We start from the raw sequence: 21,823 nt of genomic DNA on the forward strand, positions 1-21,823 counted from the left end.
GAAAAAGAGATATGTGTGCAGGTTACAAAAGCGTACAAAATACAAGTAGAGGTATAATACTGCAATTAATGGCAGACACTCCAGCACAAGAACAAACGTTACGTAGGCAATGGTGGCACTTGTGCAAGCATCTAAAGCAAACAAAAAGTGAGAGGTAGCAAACAGTGTGTTACAAGAGAAAAGTGACTTGTGCAAGTTACAAAAGGGTACCATACACAGGTACAAGAGTAATACTACAGTAAATGGTAAATACTCAAACTGCCAGAACACACTGGTAAGACACTTCCCATGCACCAGCTTCACCTCAGCCTCCCCCCTGGCTACCTGGCTACCTTGGATGACCCAGAAAGCTGTGTTTTGTGCTCCCCTGCCAGGACATTTTCCCCAGGCCTGGAGGGTTGATTAATTTACTAATTGCAGGGGCCTTACCTCTGTTCATGTGCCCCTGAGCTGAAGGTCTGGGGAGGGCTGAGTAGGTTAGTAATAGCAGGGGCTTTGCTGCTTTTCAGGTGCTCCTGTGCTGTAGGGCTGGAATAATTTTGTGACAAAAAGGGGCCTTGCTATTTTTTTTAGTTGCTCAGCATGTAGGCCATTGTCACCTTGGCCCTGTGTCGTGTGCAAGAACAGTATCCTCCCACTTTCATTCCTTGTCTGTGCAAATGGTGTTTCATGAAAGGGCACGCCCCTTGAATGTGGGCCACGCCCCTGAAATATGGGCCACGCCTCTTGAATGTGGGCCACTTTTTTCGTCAGTGCCCGGGCCGAATTGTGATCCCAATCCGACCCTGCCCAAGAGCCCTAAGGATGCGCACATGCCGCCCCTGGCACTCATACTTCACGTCAGGTTAAAAATAAAACCAGGCAAGTAGCTGGAATATCTCCTTGGGAGAGCGTGGCGAGCCATGCTGCAGTCCTGGGGCACCCTATCTCATGCAGCCAGACAGAGAACATTACTCTAATTGCTCCTAAACAGTACATTTGCCACACAGGCTCTTGGCTGGAGCTTCTTTGTATCATCCTTACTCTGTCTCTGGTTCTCTATTATTCAACAATTCAGGCTACAAGGATTCCTGAATTAAAGAATGAATGGGTCAGCATCTATCGTTTTACAGGTAATCGCTACTCCCTTTCGAGAGGAGATGTTTTCTCCCAGTAGATGTCCAGACGTCTGCACAGCTGGACATGCTGCCACTCCTTTCGAAATTAAGCAAACCATCAGAGGAAACAAAAAAAAGCAGGTGGGCCGGCTTTGCAAAAGAAAAGGAAGGTTTTTTGCAAAGATTTTTATGCGCTGATGAAAGAAACCCAAGGAACGATAGAAGCCTCGATTGCTGGAAGATATCACCTTGCATGTTCCTTTGTATTCAATGAAGAAACACTCCATTTTCAGTGCAATGTAACATACAAATTCAGCTAATATAATGCACCATATGCCTGCAGATGATTGTGGATGCTCAATAATATGTGTAAATTATTACCAAATGGAATGGCACTACGAGCTTCAACGATTTCACTTTTTGGAAGACATACAAGACTTTCATCATAAGCATTGTTAGTAACATGTAAATAGATGTTTTGACCTTCTGGTTTCAAAAAGCCTTCTGAAAAAAATGATGGGACACAGAGATATGTTTTTAGCTTTCAAACACATGCCCTTTAGGGTTCATTCAGTGTTCTGCCACAAGCAACTTAACTCTCTAAGATATATTTTATAAAGAGTCTAACTTGTGACCATCTTTTTCGAAACAGCTCTCTTTTGCAAGCGCGTTAATCATCTAAGCTTGCTTTCCAGTATGATACTACTATCTAGCCTGCCTTAACAAATACACTCAGAGGTGATATGACTTGTGCTTGAGGTGCTGTAACATGCTAAGGATACACATCACCAGTAGCCATAGCTGGTAAGCTGAGCATAATAGTGAATGTTCCCACAGTACTGTGGTAAACTGATGGCAACCCAGAGCAACTGGTATGAAAAACACAGTGTGTGTGTTTGTTTGTGTCTGTGTGTGAAAAGTTCTACAAAAGGGAAAGCAACTCTATGTGGGAGAGTGGTAACAGTGGATTATGCTGTAGGCAAGTCGGCATTCATATGAACAAATCTTCTAGTGTTAATAGAACAGAAATAACCAGATGGGCTTACAGGTGTGGCAGAAATAATTTGTTTAGAAGGCAAAGCAGAATTTGATTCCCGGTAAATTGACGGAAGAAACGTAGCAAATGTGTGTTTTTCTGAAGAATTTCATTTTAAACAAGATCAGAAAATGCCACAGGACTTTTTCTCTCGTTAGACTTGTTCTTTACATTGATATGCAGAAGGAGCTGGGCAGCATGAATGCTTGTGTCTCAAAACTCTCTGTGCTACCGCAGATGAAGGTGATATGAAATATGGGTGAGAATTAAAAAAGTAACTGCATAGTGGTCTTTCTCCATTTTTCAAGGATAAACGTACCCAAGACATGAGTAGTTCTTTTACTTTTATCAAACGTATGACTGTTCCTTCACAAAGAAGGGGGCAGGCTCCAGCGGCCGTTAGGGGTGTGGGGCGGTGGATCTGGTGTACATACGGCCTTTAAAATCAGTTAAAACCACTTCTAGAGCACAGTATATGGAAAACATTTCTAAGTGCTTTTCGTCTCCCCACAGACACCCATTCTTAGAAAAGGCTGTGAAAAGCTGTCTCTATCCTCATTAATTTACTGTTTGTATTCTCATTGTAGTTTGGTTTATGATTAGGGTTAAGAAACCACTTTCACAGATTGTCCTCAAATTCTGCACTAATAAAAATCGACAGCAGAAATGAGGGTTGGCATACCGCTATCACCCACTGACATTAGCAGAGATTGAAACAAAACTGAAATGCCTTTGTTCAGCTAGCACAGAGAACGGTGCAAATTCACAAGGAGTTATTGCGTAATTAACTGCACTTTATTGCAGCCGAAGTTGTGATAAATTTACCACACCATTCACAGTCCAGTGCTAACAGCCCAGAGCACCACATTTCCCGCGATAGCAGCTGCAAACAACACCCCCACAACTATAGCTAATGGGATGCAGAGTAGGCGTTCCCGTGACAATAGCCGCGACAACACCACACCTAAACATACACAACGACCAGACAGATCGGCGATAAGAACACAAAACACACGATAAGGCACGTTAGCTGCAGGAATTTTACACCTGCTCTGACCTGGTGTAAAGCCGGACGGCAGCCTGCACCACATTAGGAAACCCAATCCAGAGCCCCACCAGAAGAACAACAGATGTCATGGAACTACTGATTATGCCCACCGGACACCCAAGAGGACCACAACACCAACTGCCAGCACACCCAGGACACCCCCCCCACCCCCAGGCAAAAACATGCTACTCCAGCTACACCTAAACATGTACAAAATATTCTGCCTTATGTCACACAATCACAACTAGTGACATGCATGTGTGGGGACAGAAATGACCATCACACATCACATTCACTACTAAAGCAAACAATTAAACTTTATTGAAACACAGAAATCACATTAAGACATATGCTGGCTCCCCTCGACACATTCCGTACGTCAGAGCCTGCAAGACAAAAACCATGATGAGAAGGAGTGTCCTGAACACATTAAAGGACAGAGAGAGCGAAGAAGAGAGGGAGAAGAAGAGAGGGGGAGAGAGTAGAAAGGGAGAGAGAGAGAGAGAGAGAAGAGAGACAGATGAAAGGGGGTGAGAAAGAGAGAAGAAGAGAGAGAGAGAGAAGAAAGGGGAGAGAGAGAGAGACAGAGAAGAAGAGAGAGAGAGAGAGAGAGAGAGAGAAGAAAGTGGGGGAGAGTGAGAGAGAAGAACAGAGGGGGAGAGAGAGAGCCAACCCAGAGCACCCAATCTACACCGCTCACCTGCTGCCACCTGGGTGCCTCCAACCACTTGTCGGTACGTAGAGCTGCATGCCAGGTCACATATCTGAGACAGGGCCGTCAACTGAAACAGAGTCCAGAGACATAACTGGCACAGTACACACACTTACACAAGTTGGGGAACTGGTCCGAGAGAAGATTGAGAATAAGAAGGAATTCGGCCCCTCGTATCGTGCTCAAGTTCCTGTGCTTGGCGTGAAGGGTACACGAACAGTCATTTTACCTCCACTTCCTGGTCGAAAGGAAAACAGGTACATCTCTATTGACAATGTCAAACTACACAGAGTGGCCGATTTTTCTTAGTATGACACCTGCGGTCTCTTGTCCAGCTATGCTGCGAAACTCTGTTTTGGCTCAGACACATGCTGCCGGACCTGATGTTGCTATCGAGATGACTACAGTTGCAAATCCTTTATTGAATCCTCCAGCTGCTGACCCCATTGATGTTACCGAGTACACTTATCCCACAGACTTATCTATGCCTGATTTAGAGACCTGTGTGGCTAATCAATCACGTTTTTCATTTGACACTTACTCTACCACATCAAAGTCTCCTTCAAAAGTTTTGCTTTTTGCTGTATGGTTTAAAAAACATTTTTTGATTCCTCCGTGGACTTACATTTGGCTGGTGCTTTTTTCAATGTTTTTCATTTATGTCCATTGGATTTGTTGTGTTTTTTTTCTGTTTTGTGAATGGACACTATGTTAAAGAAAGAACTACAATTAGACTAATTGATGGGACTTTGGCACCCCATTCCTCATCACACAGAATGAAGAGGGACCAGACTTTTGTGAATATCACTGCTTGGCCTGTTTTTGATGGGATGCTGTTAAATTTCAAATCCACGGTCCCAGAGAGGTTATTAAAGTCCCTAATGTACTTCGTATTTCAATGGGGGATGTGGTTAAACAAAATATTCCCTCTGATGATTGGGACGTCCAAGCCGTAGAGGCACTGTTTTCTGATTTGAAATATTATGATGCCTTTGATGCTGAAGATTTGTACTTAGATTCTGCTAATTATGCTGATTTGTTCTGTTACCAACACGATGGCAATACTTTTCTGAACAAAGCAAACACATTTAGAAATGTAGTTAATTACACACAATGGGAACATTTTCCCACTCCTGTTGAAGGCAGCTCCAAAACTCTGTTGAAAAAGTTTTCTTACTTTACTGATTTTAATCAATCAAATCCTGATGCATTTTATTTTAAGATGACTGAGAAGTCCTATTCCAAGGTTAGACTCACCCACACAAAACTATTGTATTCAAAGTCCTTACTCAACCAATTGGCAGTAGGGGGCTCTGAGCTGTGGAAAGAGACTATTGATCTTAAATCTGTTTGAGGTTCTAAAAATTGGCAAGTTCAAGGCACTGACGCTTTGCATCATGCATGTCTTATCCCGAACCATATGTTGTTTCTAAATTCAACTATTTCACAAACCACTTGCGTTGGATTGGCTACGTCTTAAAAAAATCAAATGCTCCTTCTATTCCTGATTTGGGAGTATACTCCAGTTGGAATAACCACACCAATATGTCCCTTAGTGACTTACAGACTCTATTGCAAAATTCGTCCTTTAACATTTCCAGTTTGGATTCGCGAGACTGGCTATTATGGCAAAAAAGTGCAGATTCATGCCAGCATCTTTTTCTGGTTTTGGCTCCTGGCTATACACAAGTTCGGGTGGACCCACATTTTGAGAATGATCATTCTGTCCCTACCTACTCAGTAGGCAAGCTATGTCAGTCTTGGCTCAAACATTCCACCTTAGCATCAGTTAATCTCCATTTATCCAAATTGACTGATGCAGTTGACTTGAATAACTTTGTAAAAGATCCTGCAAAAGGCAGGTCCAAAAGATGGATTTATGCAGTTTTCAACGAAGTTTGGAAGCTGTCCCAAATTGAAGCTGCTTCTAGGTTACGTGATATTGATCAAGCTAATTTAGAAAAAGTGCTTGCAGGTGTAGATAATAGCAATAACACACTTTCTTCCCAAATTTACACATTAGATAATATTGTTCCTTCTGTTGTTGATATTGTGCCAGATGAAGTCTCAGTTTTGTACCATGGTCAAAATCAATTGCTTTCGATTATGCAGTTTGCATGGACTAATAAACCTTGAAGGCTGAGAAGGTGCCTTGGGACTAAATGAACACTTCTTCACTGTTTTTACCATTTAATCTGACTGTTAAACAACAATTTATGCCAATGAAAGATGCCACATTTTCACTTTTGCATATTGAAAAGTTAGAACCCTTACAATTTTCAGTGGCAGAGACAAATTCTGCTGTGTGGCTTATTCATGGGTTAATAACGTTGCCTTTCCCACTGTTTAAATTTGAAGCATGCATGAAACATTATGCCATTGGCAGACATGAACAATTGGGCAGCGCGTATCTCCATGCGGTTTGGTCTCTTCCTTTTTCCCATAGGTGTCTGAGGGAGGGAAAAGAAGTTTATTTAAAGGGGGAAGGTTACACTTCCACCCCGATCACTCTTTGCTCTGTAGGAATATATAATTGCACGGTTCTTGCAACCAGGAAGCACCGATTCTGGCCAGTATTTTAAAAGGTACACCCACTCCGGCTATCACACCTACTTTCAAGTTTTTAGCAAACAGTAGTTATTTACTTTTAAGTAATGAAGATTGCTGTGGTATGCTGGCAGGAATTCCGTACATCGTGACTGTTTCCCAACATGTTGTCTGTTGTAAGAATGTCCTGTTTCCTCCTCCACATGGGAAGCTCGATGTATTCATCTGGCCTTTTATTCCGACCTTGAAAGCAGAGTTCAATAAGATGAGTCAAAAAAGAGCGATTTTTTGTCCCAAAAGGAAGTTGTCCTGACATCTGCCCGGGAAACATTCATCCTTCACGTGGCTAATACTCATACTGAGGTCCATGCCTTATTAAACACAGATCTCCCCCTGCATTTTGGGGCATTGATTCACACTATCTTTAATGCCTCTTCGACCACAGGCTTGGCACACTTTTTTAAAGTAGTAAGTTCTGGCCTTATGACCTAATTCCAGACTATATTTGGTGTGATGCCGGCATTTTTTCATTCTATTTTTTCCAGCATCTTTGGCGGTTTACCGTTAATTCTCGCCTTAGCTGCGGGCGTACTGCTGTTAATTTGCTTGCGGCAAAATGGTAGCACATTCTGTGCCCCACAATGGTCTGCCCCGGCTGCTCCAACTTCATAACCTGATGCTTGAATACTATGGATCGCTACCTCTGGCGACTCTGAGTGTGGCGTATGGTTTATCTTTCCAGTTTTCATATTTTACATGCGTGCAGCCAGTTTATTGCTGCCTGGATTGCAGATTTGAATGGGCTCTGGATTTGTGTCTCTGCAACACGGTGTCTCCTAACCCGGATTATGATCTACTAATGAGTCCCTTAGTTGCTCATGAACTATATTGTTCTGGAGTCGAGATCATGGCCTGCGCAGCGGCTCATGGGGTCCTGGGCAATTGGAACATATGGACTGCAGCCCAACACTTTCTGACAAGCAGTTATCTCGAAGAACACCCGAGTTGTCCTCTGATGGTGCTAGAGGCTCTGGCTGTTGAGGAACATGTGTGTTCTTTTCCATTGCTAAATTGGATGGCTGAAATGTTCACTGGCGTGAGCAACGACTTCCTGTTGGAGGCGGTTGCAACGTACTGTGCCTATACGCTGTTGGATTGAAGTTATAACTTTTTATGCTTCATAGACACGTATTGGTATGATGACCTTTTTCCTTTCAATTTTTTCTATCATTAACTCTACAAGTTACATGTGTTTTGACACTATCAGCCCAGTTGGGTTTTACAAAAAAGTTTTGGTTACAAATTCCGATTTTACTCCCAATTATCCACTTTGGTGTACTTTTGAACTTGCAGGTAGATGCATCAAGCATTTTTGCGAGCGCAAACGGTGCGAATCGCAAAATTTGGTCGTTTGCTCCCGCAAAAATGGCATTTGAGATGCATCAAGGGTTCAGGCTCTCGCAATTTAAGAATTTGCAAATAATTGCGAGTTCTCAAATTTCGATTGCATTTAACAAATCGTAATTTGTGATTCCTTAAATGCAATGCATGAACCATTCCAAGATTGCGAATTCGCAATCTGGGGTCACTATTTACAGCGAATCCAAACTATGTGGTAAAAAGCAAAAACTTAGAAATATGCACTTTAGTGCATTTTTCTAAGTTGTATATTACACACACACATGTCCTAGGACATGTGTGTGCGCAACACCAGTGAACATTACCATTTCAGGGGTGCAAAAGGGTGTCCTTTAGACACCCTGGCACCCTTGAAATTGCGGTACAAAAGGGGTGGTGATGGACGGAGCATCTGAATCAATCAAACACTCACACCCAGTCAAAAGATCTGGGTTTAATCCATCACTGTTCTTTAGCCCACTCTGCCACTCCAGTTCAGATATGGCTATATGCAAATCAGTCTGACCCTGTGCCTCATGGGAACAGTCCAGCCCGAACTGCCAAGCCATGTCTTCCCATGACCGGAAACAAGCTCCCGAGGACCAGTTTCTGGCATTCCAGCCGTCTTCAGCCCGGCTTGCTTGAATCCAGTGGCAAAGTGAGCAAGGGACTCACGTCTGAGCATACCCTGCCACACTTATGGCGGCCAAAAGCGGTACAAAAGTGGGTGGTGATAGACGGAGCATCTGCATCTATCAAACACTCACACCCAGTCAAAAGATCTGGGTTTAATCTATCACCGTTCTTTAGCCCACTCTGCCACCCCAGTTCAGACATGGCTATATGCAAATCAGTCTGACCCTGTGCCTCATGGGAACAGTCCAGCCCGAACTGGCTGGGTATGCTCAGACGTGAGTCTGAAGAAGGCTGATAGCCAGAAATTGGTCCTTGGATGCTTGATTCCGGTCTAGGAAAGACATGGCTTGGTAGTTCGGGCTGGACTGTTCCCATGAGGCACAGGGTCAAGGCTGATTTGCATATAGCCATTGTCTGAAATAGGGTGGTGTGGAGTGCAAAAAAACAATGGATTTAGGCCCAGATCTTTGTACTGGGGTGAATGTAAGACATTTTTCTGCATTCTGTCCATCAACTGTGTTTTTTGCAATTTTCACCCCGAGTGGGCTGGGTATGCCCAGACGTGAGTCCCACGCTCGCCACATCACTGGAGTCAAGCTATCCAGGCTGAAGAAGGCTGATAGCCAGAAACCGGTCCTTGGATGCTTGATTCCGGTCTAGGAAAGACATGGCTTGGTAGTTCGGGCTGGACTGTTCCCATGAGGCACAGGGTCAAGGCTGATTTGCATATAGCCATTGTCTGACCTAGGGTGGTGTGGAGTGCATAAAAACGATGGATTTAGGCCCAGATTTTTGTACTGGGGTGAATGTAAGACATTGTTCTGCATTCTGTCCATCAACTGTTTTTTGCAATTTTCACCCTTGAAATTGCGGCACATTTGAGATTCGCTAATTGCTAATTGCAAATAAGGAATGGCTTTCCCATTCATTCCTATGGGCCTTTAGGCCCATAGGAATGAATGGGAAAGCTATTCCTTATTTGCGATTAGCAATTGGCGAATCGCAAATAAAGAATCAGTAGGTATCGCAAATAACATTCAGGCAGATGCATCAAAGAAAATACCGGGAGCAAACGGGCAGATTCTCAGAATCTGGCCGTTTGCTCCCGGTATTTTTGCATTTGGGATGCATCATCCCAAATGCAGAAATCGCAATTTAAGGAATCTCTAAATAGCGATTCCTCAAATTGCTCTTGCATTTAAGGAATCCCAAAATGAGATTCCTTAAATGCAATGCATGAAACCCAAAAAAATAGCGATTTCGCTAATAGGGGAAGCAAATTACCATGAAGTTGAACTTCGTGGTAATTTGCTAAAACTTTGAAAAATGCACTTTTGTGCATTTTTCAAAGTTACATGTTGCGCACACACAATCCCTTAGGGCATGTTTGTGTGTAACATTTGTGCACAGGTCCATTTCAGGGGTGCAACAGGGTGTCCTTTGGACACCCTGGCACCCTTGAAATAGCGGAACATTAGCGATTCGGTAATAGCTAATCGCTAATAAGGAATGGCTTTCCCATTCATTCCTATAGGAATAAATGGGAAAGCCATTCCTAATTAGCGATTAGCTATTACCGAATCGCTAATAAGGAATCTGTAGGAATCGCTAATAACATTGCGATTCCTACATGCATCCCGTTTTGCGAGTCTTTAATAGCGATTCCTTAAAATTCGCTATTAAGGGCTCGCAAAACATAACTTTGATGCATCTGCCAGATTGTGATTCCTACATGCATCCCGTTTTGCGAGTCTTTAATAGCGATTCCTTAAAATTCGCTATTAAGGATTCGCAGAACATAACTTTAATGCATCTGGGGGTTGGTTCCTTCTCATTTGCACTTGAACTCTTTGTTCTAAAAATTGCCCCCGCTATTGTGCGTTCTCTGATCAAGGGAGGGTGTAGTGTGGGCTGGGCCTTGTTATTCACACCGCAAAGTTAGCATAGGCTTATTAGAAGTTTAAATACCATTTTTCCTCTTTGCTGCTTTTGCACACAACACTGCATACAACTGTTGTTGTAAGTTAGGCTGGTGAAATGCTTCATATGAGACTGGCTTGTTTTCAGCAACCCTAGACTTACATCGTGACTCTAGTCTGCACACTAAGTGCTAAAGCCTCCAAGGTTATCATAACAAGGTATCTGTTGTTCAAGCTGATTGGCTCACGTTCTATATCATATCAACAAGAGAGGTAGGGCGTAGACACTCCTGTGCCCCGATTCAATGTATAATAAACAACAAAAAGGCCTGAATGATGAGATACCGTGCGGCAGTGTATTAAGCTGACGGGTTGAATCATGAAAACTGGAATTCTGGATACTAGCAAGAGCCCAACAAACACCAACAGGCACAGGAGACATCCGGGTCTTTAGACACCTCTCTGTGTATGGGTGTGAATCACTTTGACTTCCCCCAGTTAACGGTAATCCACCTGGCTTTACAGTAATGGCCTTCAATATCCTGGCGCACAATTGTGGGGAGTGTATTCACGAAGTAGGCTAGAAGTGTATAGGGTCTAATACCCGATCCCCCATTTCCATTATTACCCTCTAGCACTTTTAAGACTGGGCATCCATGCTTTAAGTTCATTCACTCTATGACCAGGGGCCATCCCGCTATTCATTGCCTGGTTCTGTTTTGTTTTACACCACAATGAGGGATCACCATCAACTGGTGCAACCTGGTAACTCTACCAACAACATTCAATCTTTGCAAGCATACCAACCCAGATTCCCTTCTATTTTTACTGATAACCATCAAAGCAGACCCTGGTTGTGCCTAGAACGGGTACTCGAACTCTTTTACTCAGTGCTACCAGCACCTCCACTGAGGTATCATTAAAATCAACCCCATTAGCCAATACTTTTTTGTTGCCAGTCAACCTTTGATGCAGGACTGGTCTCCCGGTTTTACAGACCCATGTGGGCTGTACTAACCATGGAAGAGCTTTGGGGATATAAATAGATTGTTCCCTTTCTTCTAGCACCTCCGGGAGATTTTTTCATTAAAGCCATACATTTCTCGGTTTTGAAAACACCGTTATGAGGAAGCCTCTCCTTTCCACTGGAATGACCTATAAATTGTTTCATTCGGGTTGGGCCCCTTTGACTTGATTTGTATTATTAATGATTCGATTATCACATTTTTTAAAATATCGGACCAAACATAATACCGGACTCGAGCCGCGATCATAACGGGGATTCGAACCCTTAATTCTGGGGCTGTAAGCACCTATCCGCCCACCCCCCACGTGGGATCAATCAACCAATCCCGCTAGCTCAATACCCTCTCTGTGAAATTATCCGTAAACGCGGGGCGTTGTCTCCGACGTCACGGACACACGAGGGCTGCAACAACCAATCAGGGCAATGTGTACATAAACAGACCGGCGATCAGCTTCCGGCAATGCCGGGAGACAGTCGCAGACCGTATAGGTACACGGAGGGGAGCCGCGTGCGCTAAAGTAAGTCTAACTGCCACCACGCCATCAAGGCGAGCCCTCGCATCTTTTTCCTAACGATCCTCTCTATCCACCATGTTTTTTAGAAATACGCCACGTGAAGACATCCCACGCTGTCATTCCTGTAGGGGCGCAGTTATGTCCCTGTTGAAGTGAGTCTCTGCAGTATTTACAGTCTTTCTCACTCACGTGGATGTTAACCCCTTCCATGCTGGTGACGAACCCCAGCCGTCATGCACTACGGTGCTCGTGTGCTGATGACGGCTGGGGTTCGTCATGGCCCGCCCGTGTTCTGCCGGCGGCCGCACACGGGGAAAATCGCGGCCGCACGGAAGGGGTTAAAATCGCTTTTGCTTGCTTGTCACACTGTCAGAGTGACCCTCGCCCCGCAGTATGGGCCAATGGTTCTCTATTAAGATCTTAGATTACACTTACAATTACTTTCCTAAAACACTGTGCCTCACCTAAATTTCACCGCTTTTAGAATAGAAAGCGCATGATACTTTGCTTGCTCTAACTGACTATGGAGCACTACCTGGACACGGACCTAATTGCGGGGACGGTCCTAGTGGCCAATTTAGAAGCACTGAAACCAGGGATTCTAAGATAGTTTTGGCAGCACATGGTGTCAGACACAAGATACATGATGCCTAGACCTACTATATGTGATAACCATGATAAAAAATTCAGAAATGAAGATAGTAATCTACCTTCTTCATGTCTATATGTTGTGGTCTTGTCTGTCCCTTTTTGTTTCCACAGGTCTTCTCATACATCTCTACCAAGTGTGTAGTGTGGTGTTTTCCGTGTACTTTCACTGTATATATTTTTTCACACTTAGAGCCTCTCGGGAGGGTGCGCCTTAGCGCGCGCACACCACCGGAGGACTTTGGTATAGGTCCTGAAGAAAGCTGAGCGAAACGCTATTAACAGCTGAAACATGTCGACCAAATTCATGCCTTAGAACTAGGATTCCGGTTCCTTAATTAAGAACCTGGGGAGTCCGTTCACTTTGTTTTTAACTAATGCAGGGTGGCCATTATTAAAAAATGTTAAAGGCACAACCCTTGCATTTATAAGCAGGCTTTTTAAGGTGAGGCCTTCACAATGTGTAGGGTTTGTTTGGGTGTTCTTGAAAGGATCTGGCTTGCATACAATTTTCTTGAAGTCAGTAGTGTCGAGTAGGAGTTTGTGCTTCTGAGTAATCTAGAATTTAAGGTTAATCTTAGTTTTAGTTTTTATGTGAGGTATTTAGGAGAGTTAAGGTGGAGAGAGTTGGTCATAAGTAATGTAGTTCTAAATATGCATTGGTCCTCAATTGGCAGCAATTCGGAGACAAGAGCAATATCGTCAGGCTTTTTGTTTTGTTTTTGGAAGTGCACTTAGTGTTGCATTTAGTCGGGTGAGTCTGTTTAAAGGGAGCCCAGTAAAAAGTGTGTACCCGTAGCCCGTAAACACATTTGCACAATCACAGCTAGTCACCTCATAATTTGGGCACTGTTGCACTCACCACATCCTGCTCCGCTGTAACCAGGCGTCGTAGCACGCTGGGGAGACATTAGGTCACCCCAGCGGGGACCCGATTATGAAGCATGTCACCAACTAGTGGTGAGTGAGGGTCCTTCTAAGAAGTAGGGTCTCCTCCTCCCCCCACCCATGACCGTGTGACCAACAAGCCCCCAGACTCTTCTCCTAGTTGGGAATAGTCTTCTGGGCATAATCTGGGACTTTGAGACTACCCCGCTGTGTGCTCTACACGCGTGTGAGCATTGATCACGTGTGCGGCGCACAGCGGAGTTTGTTTGTTTTTTAACAAACTTCACAACTATCACATTTAATATATTCTTTGTATCACTGGCTCACGTTCTAGCCATAACATATATGCAGCTGCGGGCCAACGTGATTCTAGGGCCTTTAATAATACCCTGTTAGCATGATTTCAGGCACTTGGAAGAAGCCCGCTTTTCCAGAGAGACAGAGAGCTTTTACAGATCTTGATGTGATTCACACCTGCTGATCTTGGAGGTATGGGGTCCCCCAAACAAACCTAAGAGACCTTCTATATTTTATAAAACATAGTTCCTAGCTAAGGAGGGTGATTTACTAGGTGCTATAGTACCTATTTGCACCATCATTGTAATATGATTTCTCCTTTTGTGTTTTATGGAATTGTAACAATGCTGATCATATTATTTCTAATCATATGTCTGCTTAGGTTAGCAAAAATACTGCATCTTTGAGCACGTCGTTAAAATAAATATTTTAACCTTTCTGTGTCTCTTTTTTACTCCTGTTGTGGACTGGTATGAGAGTATAACGAAAGAGTGATCTTGCTTCCGACCATTTCTGAGTATAACCTAAGTCGCATTTTCTGGGTTGTCTAATCATTGGTTCATTTGCTATAAGACGAAGAGCTAATGTGACACTGATGCTAGCTGGTTAGGGTTTCTAGGCACTAAGGTGATTTTTTTGTTACACCACAATTCACTGAGGTCCTGGGTCTCTGTGCACAGTTCTGTGTAGGAGCAGAATCCCTGTGACACATCCAGCTCGAGCTGTGGCGCTGTCACCTACCTCCAGTCTGCGTTGCTGCCTTTCAGTTGGCGATGAGTTTCTACTTGGTCCACCGCTTTATTTCATTCCATCACCTCTTGACCTCGTCCATTCTCCTCTTGTGCTCCCCGACGGCATTCACCTTGCACACTATGTCCCGCCATATTCCATTTTTGGTGCCCAATGACACGTTGGAAGTGACAAACAGTTTTTGATGGTGTTGCATCACCTCCGTGACTATGATCCTGTTTGCCTGCGTACTGAACTTCGTCTTCCTCTTCTTATCCTTGCCCTTCCCTGTCCCCAAGGTCCCGGACAGGTCGTCCGGGGTGCTTGGGGGGTTGCGCTCATCCTCTGCACCTGCTCGGCAGCCTCAACAGTGCTAGGTTGTTTGTCAGTTTGTTTTTGTGTGTTTTTCCTACTTTTATTGTGATTTTTCCCACCTGCCAGGTGTGTGTTGCAGGCCTGGTGCTGCTTATCGCTGTTTTCCTCATAGCTTGGGCCCATCGCATGTTTTTTGGTGTTGTGGGTTGTGTTATTGTCTACATTGCGGTGGTTGTATGGCGGTTATTGTCTGCAGTTTCTGCAGACTATTGCATGCTACCGCCGTGTTGTGAATTCCACGTTGTCACTTGGTTATTTTCCCGTGATGGACTGCAATGTTGAAAGATGCGTTACGCTACTCTTGCGGTAGTTATCACACATTCTTGTGAATATACCCCTTTATTTCTCTTGCTTATAGGAGTGTACAAAATGGTTGGCATCAAGCAAAATCTAGATTTAAGTCAACAGTAAAATCCCACAAAATAAGACAAAGATATTCTGATGCCATATTACTTCTTTATAAGCAGGCATTTTAAGGTGAGGCCTTCACAATGTGTAGGGTTTGTTTGGGTGTTCTTGAAAGGATCTGGCTTGCATACAATTTTCTTGAAGTCAGGAGTGTCGAGTAGGAGTTTGTGCTTCTGAGTAATCTAGAATTTAAGGTTAATCTTAGTTTTAGTTTTTATGTGAGGTATTTAGGAGAGTTAAGGTGGAGAGAGTTGGTCATAAGTAATGTAGTTCTAAATATGCATTGGTCCTCAATTGGCAGCAATTCGGAGACAAGAGCAATATCGTCAGGCTTTTTGTTTTGTTTTTGGAAGTGCACTGCGGCATGGAGTGTTGCATTTAGTCGGGTGAGTCTGTTTAAAGGGAGCCCAGTAAAAAGTGTGTACCCGTAGCCCGTAAACGATATGACTAATACCCCTACATCTGGTTTAGGTTTACATCTCTCCAGGGGGGCACCAAGACCAATTAAATGCTGTTGGGCATCCTGCCATAAGTAGAGAACTCCATAGGGATGGTAAGATTTATTTTAGCAAAGATGCATGGCCAGATAATTTTTGTCAAAACATTAATGCCAACTGGCCTTCATGTCATGATGGCCAGTCGGCATTTTCCTTTGTTTTGCAAAAACAAGACCCTAAAGTAGTTTTGGGATGGTTGGTCTGTAAAACAAATAAACAAAGTCCCCTTCCTTACTTGCTCACAAAAAGGGGATAAAAGAAAGTCTCATCGATTCACATTTTGTTTTAAAGGAAATTATATGTAGCTGTGTCAGAATTGAAAATACATTCTAATGCCATCACATGTTAAATTTCTACTTTGCCTGTATCACATTGGTGCCTAAGCTACATGTCTCCCTGGTAGATAGAAATGTCAGTATTAGCCACAATGCCTACCCAGCTTATTTTTTTATTCACAGGTTTCTAAAGAAGTATCGCCTTATTTGCTATCTCATTGCTGTGGGACTCGATGGACTGTCATGCCTCTTTCTTCCAATTCTACGAAGCTTTGCACTGCTTGTACCTTTCTCAGTGACCTTTGGCTACTTTGATGGGGCCTATGTGGCACTAATTCCTGTTGTGGCTGCTGACGTTGTCGGAACAACTTACTTATCATCAGCTCTTGGTGTGATCTTCTTTCTTCATGCCATACCTTATTTGGTGAGCCCGCCTATAGCAGGTTAGTTTGCTTCATATTTTAACAAGTCTGTACATTGGTTATTTGTATTCTTCAAAACATTTGATTCATTGCTTCCAACAAATCAAGCTTAACAAACTGTCAGAATGGTGTTCTATCAAAATATCAAGATTTTTTTCATATCAACTGACTACATAGAATTTACAAGCAACATACCAGCAAGGTAAGTAGGAGTGGAGTTAAGAATAGCGCCTCCATATTTTCCTTCCTATAATTATTGTAACAACATGTTTGTAGGTTGATATTATTAACCTCAATAATTAACATACAATTCTGAAAATGTGTCTAATACATCCTGGCGCATGCTCTTCTACTCTTCTAAACAGTCTGCAGAGTCTCGTCCTCTCTTTAGTGGTGCAATGGATGGTGTGAGGGTATGTGGGCCTTCCTTTCAGCATCTATAAGAGTCAGTTGGTTACTGTCCATAAGATTAGATGTTAGTCTGGCCCCTTGATATACCCCCGTGACAAAATTTTGGTGCAGAGATTTTCATTTTTTTGTGTGTTTTTGTATCATGAGAGAAGTCATTTAGCTTACGGAGACATTGCTAATAACGGTGCAATTTTAGGGACGACATTTTTAAAAATGGCAGATGTGTTCAATCAATCAATCAGGAGTTTGTTAAAGTGCGACTACTCACCCGTAAGGGTCTCAAGGCGCTAGGGGTGGGGGAGTGGGGGGGTGCAGGTTCCATTCCATCAAGGAGGGGGTCTTTCGAAGAGCCAGGTTTTGAGGTTTCTTGCGAAGATGGGGAGCGATGTTGTCTGTCTGAGGTGGAGCGGAAGGGCGTTCCATGCTTTGGCCGCGAGGAAGGAGAAGGAGCAACCTCCCGATCTGGTCTTTCTGGTGCAGGGGACCACGGCGTAGGAAAGCTGGGCTGATCGTAGGGTCCTTTGGGGTGCGTGGAATTTGAGTCGGCTGTTCAGGTATGCTGGTCCGGTGCCGTGGAGGGCCTTGTGTGCGTGGGTGAGCATCTTAAAGGTGATTCTCGCCTCGACGGGGAGCCAGTGGAGTGTGCGCAGGTGCTGGGAGATGTGGCAGTGTTTTGGCAGGTTGAGGACCAGTCTTACGGCAGCGTTCTGGATGTTCTGTAGAATGCGGATGGGGTTTTTGTTTATTCCCACGTAGAGTGCGTTGCCGTAGTCGAGTCTGCTGGTGACCAGGGCGTGAGTGACTGTCTTTCGGTGTTCGAGGGGGATCCATTTGAAGGTCTTACGAAGGAGGCGGAGGGTGTGGAAGCAGGAAGATGAGACAGAGTTGATCTGGCGGTCCCTTTTGAGCTCGGAGTCCAGGATGATTCCCAGGTTGCATGCGTGGTCTGTGGGGGTTGACGGGTTTCCGAGGGCGGTAGGCCACCAGGTGTCGGGGTTTGGGCCCATGATGAGTACTTCTGTTTTGTTGGTGTTTAGTTGAAGGCAGCTGTTTTTCATCCATTTGGCGACGGCTTCCATGCCTTCTCGAAAGTTGCGTCTGGCGGTGTTGGGCTCGGTGGATAGGGAGAGGATGAGCTGGGTGTCGTCTGCATATGACACGATGTTGAGTCCGTAGGTTCTGACGATGTGGGTAAGTGGAGCCATGTAGACGTTGAAGAGCGTCGGGCTGAGGGAGGAGCCCTGGGGGACTCCGCAGGTGATCGGTGTGGGGTCCGTGAGGAAAGGGGGGAGTCTGACCCGCTGCGTCCTGCCGGAGAGGAAGGAGCAGATCCAGTTGAGGGCCTTGTCCTGGATTCCTGCATCGTAGAGTCTGCGTATTAGGGTGCGGTGGGAGACTGTGTCGAACGCCGCTGATAGGTCGAGGAGGATGAGGGCTATTGTTTCTCCTTTGTCCAGTAAGGTGCGGATGTCGTCTGTTGCGGCGAGGAGGGCGGTTTCCGTACTGTGGTTTTTTCTGAAGCCGGATTGGGAGGAGTCGAGGATGTTGTGTTCTTCAATGAATGTGGCGAGTTGGCTGTTGATGGCTTTCTCGATGACTTTCGCTGGGAACGGGAGCAGAGAGATGGGTCTGTAGTTTTTTAGGTCGGTGGGGTCCGCTGAGGGTTTCTTTAGGAGGGGGTTGACCTCGGCATGTTTCCAGTCGTCGGGGAAGAGGCGGTCGCCAGGGAGCGGTTGATGGTTTGGCGGAGCATGGGTGCGATGGTGTTGGCGGCTCTGTTGAAGATGTGGTGGGGGCAGGGGTCCGTGGGGGCCCCTGAGTGGATTGACTTCATTGTCTTCGGTGGTGAGGGCTGTCCAGTCATCAATCGCTGGTTTCCGGGTGTCGGGGGTGGTTGGTGAGGGTTCAGTGTGTTGGTTGTCTTCGTCGAAGTTGTCGTAGATGCTCTTGATTGTGTGGTGGAAAAAGATGCTGAGTTTGTCGCAGAGGTCTTGTGAGGGAGGGATGTCGGTAGACTCGCTGGTGGGTTGGGCGAACTCCTTGATGATGCTGAAGAGTTCCTTGCTGTTGTGTGCGTGGGTGGAGATTCTGTCTTCAATCGCTTTTTTCCTAGTTTCTCTGATGAGTTGATGGTGGGCGTTGGTGGCGGCTCTGAAGTTGTTGTGGGCTTCTATGGATTTGGTGTTTCTCCAGGCCTTTTCAAGGCGGCGGCATGTGCGCCTGGACTCTCGAAGTTCGGTGGTAAACCATCTGGCTTTCTTGGCATGGGTATTGTTTTTCTTGAGGGGGGCTATGGTGTTGGTGCTGTCCGAGATCCATCTATGCAGGGTTCGGGCTGCGGTGTTGGGGTCGTCGTTTTCCGCGATGGTTGGGGTGGAGCTGTTGAGTGAGGAGGTGAGCTGGTCATCAGTGATTTTGGTCCAGTTTCTTTGTGGAAGCAGGTGCTAGTGTCTGTGGATGGTGGGTGTTCTGAAGGTGAAGTGGGCGCAACGATGGTCGGTCCATGGGAGTTTGGTGGTGTGGCTGAAGGTGATGGAGTTTCCTGTAGTGAAGAGGGGGTCGAGGGTGTGTCCTGCTGAGTGCGTGGGCTCGGTCACGATCTGGCGGAGTCCAATGTTGTGGAGGTTGTCCAGGAGGGATGTGGTGTTGGGGTCCAGTTGATTGTCGAGGTGGAAGTTGAGGTCTCCCAGCAGGGTGGAGTTGGTGGATGCGATGGCCTGCGGGGAGATAATGTCCGTGATGGAGTTGGCGAAGGGTCCGTGGGGTCCAGGGGGTCGGTAGATGAGGGTTCCTCGGAGGGCGGCGGTGGGGCTGGCCAGTATCTTGAAGTGAAGGTGTTCCATCAGTTCTGTGGACTCGTCAGGGAGTGTGCTCAGGCGGAGGCTTGATTTGTGGATGATGGCGATTCCTCCTCCTGGGTGGATGGGGCGGTCCTTCCTGGAGATCTTGTATCCTTGGGGGATGGCGATGGCGATGTCCGGTCCCGAGGTGGTGTTGGTCCAGGTTTCGGTGAAGAATGCTACGTCTGGGGTGGTGCTGTCGAGGAGGTCCCAGATTTCTGTTGCGTGTTTGTGGAGGGATCGGACGTTGAGGAGGATGCATTGCAGAGTCTTCGGTTCGGTTGCGTTCTTGTGGGCGGGTTGTGCTGGATCCGTGTTCTTGGCGGTGCTGCAGGTGTGCCAGCAGCGGAGACAGCTGAAGGGTCCATGTGTGTCGGCTGGTGATGCTAGCTTGCAGTTGTTGTTGCAGCCTGGGAGTGCTGCTGGGTCATAGCGTTGGCGGGGCGGAGGTCCAGGGTTCCTGGTGCTGGTTGCGGACGGGTCGCAGACGGGCGCAGACGTGCTTGCCTTTGACGTGCCTGTGGTGCACCAGCGGCACGCCCGCAGCCGCTGCGCGTCCGCGCAGTGGCCGCCATTAAGTAGGGGTCGGGGAGGGCTGGACAGCTGGGAGGCGGGGAGGGGAGCTGGATTGGGCCGGTCGTGCTGGGGGGGGAGGGGCCGTGGGGGCAGCAGCGGCGGGGAAAGGTAAAGGGAGGAAAGAAGGGATAAAAAAAAAAGGGAAAATAAGCAGAAATAAGGCACAAAAGAGCAGAGATGCAGAAAAGATCAGAAAGGTGAAAGATAGAAAGGGTAAAAAAACGAGTGAAAACGAGTGAAGGAGCAGAGGGAGAGAAAGGGAAAATGGGCAGAAATAAGGCACAAAAGAGCAGAGGTGCAGAAAGGTGAAAGATAGAAAGGGGAAAAACGAGTGAAAACGAGTGAAGGAGCAGAGGGAGAGAAAGGGAGAATGGGCAGAAATAAGGCGCAAAAGAGCAGAGGTGCAGAAAGTTGAAAGATAGAAAGGGGAGAAAAACGAGTGAAGGAGCAGAAAGAAAGAAAGGAGACAGAGGTCCACTGGACCACCAGGGATGAGCCGCAGGGAAACCTGCGGGTGGAGGAGGGCCTCGATCACCAACACTGAAGAGTGCAGGGGCAGGGGCACCTCACTTAATGGTGGAGCTGCGAGGGTGAGAGAGCAATTTCACTGACAATGAGTCAGTGGCCTTGCTCACCTGTCCCCGCAGTGGCCGCCTTTAGTAGGGGTCAGGGAGGGCTGGACAGCTGGGAGGCAGGGAGGGGAGCTGGATTGGGCCGGTCGTGCTGGGGGGGAGGGGCCGCGGGGGCAGCAGCGGCGGGGAAAGGTAAAGGGAGGAAAGAAGGGATAAAGAAAAAAAGGAAAATAAGCAGAAATAAATGTAAATGTATGTAAATGTATAGGCATTTATATAGCGCACTACTTACCCGTAGGGTCCCAAGGCGCTTCGACCGCTGCAAAACCCTTCCTGGCTTCCCTGAGAGATGGTCCCTTAATGGGTATCTCCAGGGTGAGACCAGGCATCCCCGGAGGTCTGGTGGGGCCGTTAGTGAAGATGAGGCAAGCTAATGCCCAGAGTTGCCGAGTGTGATCGCTGATCAGAGTGGGCACCGAGGCGAGAGAATTATCGAGTCCGCTGACCCTGGTCCAGAAACCTGCCGCGCCGGGAATCGAACCCTGGTCCCGTGCCGTCCTCTGCTCTCGGGTCTGCCGCCTCTAACCAGTGAGCCACACTACTTCACTGAATAAGGCACAAAAGAGCAGAGAATCAGAAAAAGCAGAAAGGTAAAAGATAGAAAGGGTAAAAAAACGAGTGAAAACGAGTGAAGGAGCAGAGGGAGAAAGGGAAAATGGGCAGAAATAAGGCACAAAAGAGCAGAGGTGCAGAAAGGTGAAAGATAGAAAGGCGAGAAAACGAGTGAAGGAGCAGAGGGAGAGAAAGGGAAATGGGCAGAAATAAGGCGCAAAAGAGCAGAGGTGCAGAAAGGTGAAAGATAGAAAGGGGAGAAAAACGAGTGAAGGAGCAGAAAGAAAGAAATGAGACAGAGGTCCACTGGACCACCAGGGATGAGGCGCAGGGAAACC

At 46.1% G+C, this 21,823-nt stretch overlaps 1 protein-coding gene across 3 annotated transcripts in view; it reads left to right on the plus strand.

The window, feature by feature from the left end:
* The window catches only part of SLC16A12 (solute carrier family 16 member 12), an 812,734-nt gene that overhangs the window by 696,334 nt on the left and 94,577 nt on the right, over positions 1-21,823 (plus strand). For all 3 annotated transcript variants that reach the window (XM_086921988.1, XM_086921986.1, XM_086921987.1), the window contains exon 8: positions 16,236-16,495. In XM_086921988.1, coding sequence (XP_086778114.1) covers positions 16,236-16,495 — 260 coding nt within the window. The remainder of the gene's footprint in view (positions 1-16,235; positions 16,496-21,823) is intronic.

The sequence above is a fragment of the Lissotriton vulgaris genome, chromosome 5 (assembly GCF_964263255.1).
Source record: "Lissotriton vulgaris chromosome 5, aLisVul1.2, whole genome shotgun sequence".
NCBI classification, from domain to species: Eukaryota; Metazoa; Chordata; class Amphibia; order Caudata; family Salamandridae; genus Lissotriton; species Lissotriton vulgaris.